This window comes from Calidris pugnax, unplaced genomic scaffold, assembly GCF_001431845.1.
Source record: "Calidris pugnax isolate Ruff unplaced genomic scaffold, ASM143184v1 scaffold1007, whole genome shotgun sequence".
Lineage (NCBI taxonomy): Eukaryota > Metazoa > Chordata > Aves > Charadriiformes > Scolopacidae > Calidris > Calidris pugnax.
Genome location: NW_015091650.1, coordinates 74674 through 75620, shown reverse-complemented (window position 1 = coordinate 75620; position 947 = coordinate 74674). Strand labels below are relative to the sequence as shown.

Genomic DNA, 947 nt, shown 5'->3' with positions numbered 1-947 from the left:
CAAGGGGGAGAGAGGACCAGCCTGGGTGGGGTGGCAGGAGAGGACACGGGGCAGAGGGGACAGGACACCCCAGGGGTGAGGGGCCAGCAGGGGATACGGAGAGAGGGGACAAAGGGGACCCCCTTGGGAGAGGGGACCCCAGGACAGCAGTGGCTCTGGGGCGGATGGCTGTGGGGCCGGTGTCCCTGGTCGCCGCCCCGGGGGTGACGGTGGCGGCGGGCGGCAGTGATCATGTCGGCGGAGGCGCTGCAGCGGCGGCGGGCACTGCGGGGGCAGCGGCGTCAGGAGCGGGAGCAGCCGGGGGGGCTGACGGCAGAGCAGCGGGAGCTCATCGACATCCTCATCGCCGCCCACCAGCGCACCTTCGACTCCAGCTTCTCCCAGTTCACCCACTACTGCGTGAGTGGGGACCCCCATCCTGGGACTGGGATGTCCCCGTGGGTGCCCCGTCATGGCCCTGACCGTCCCCCTCCACCCCGTTTGCCGCCGTAGCCCGCTGTGCGCCTCTACGTGCCCAGCCCGCGGCCGCGGAGCCCGGTGGCCGGTGTCCCCAACGGGTGGCCACCGTCCCCGCCGCCCGAGTGCCTGGACGAGGACGTGCTGCCTGACGTCTTCTCCATGCTGCCCCACATCGCCGACCTCAGCACCTTCATGATCCAGCAGGTCATCAACTTCGCCAAGGAGATCCCGGCTTTCAGGTCTGGGGTGGGGGGAGGTGGTGGTGGTGGGGGGACACGGGGAGGGGGGAACCCCCTGCGGCCACCCCCGGCCCTGACACCCCCTCTTGTGTGTGTCCTGTCCCCCCCCCCCCGGCCCCGGGCAGGAGCTTGCCCATGGACGACCAGATCTCGCTGCTGAAAGGAGCCACCCTGGAGATCTGCCAGATCCAGTTCAACACCGTCTTCAACGCGGAGACCAAGGCCTGGGAGTGCGGGCAGCACTGCTAC

The 947-nt window shown here is 70.4% G+C and overlaps 1 protein-coding gene across 1 annotated transcript in view; it reads left to right on the top strand.

The window, feature by feature from the left end:
- The window catches only part of NR1I3 (nuclear receptor subfamily 1 group I member 3), a 3004-nt gene that overhangs the window by 1415 nt on the left and 642 nt on the right, over positions 1 to 947 (top strand). Inside the window, 3 exon segments of the mRNA XM_014961882.1 lie at positions 227 to 399; positions 493 to 698; positions 824 to 947. The exon segment at positions 824 to 947 is cut by the window's right edge and continues 16 nt beyond it. Of these exon segments, the coding sequence (XP_014817368.1) occupies positions 227 to 399; positions 493 to 698; positions 824 to 947 (503 nt within the window).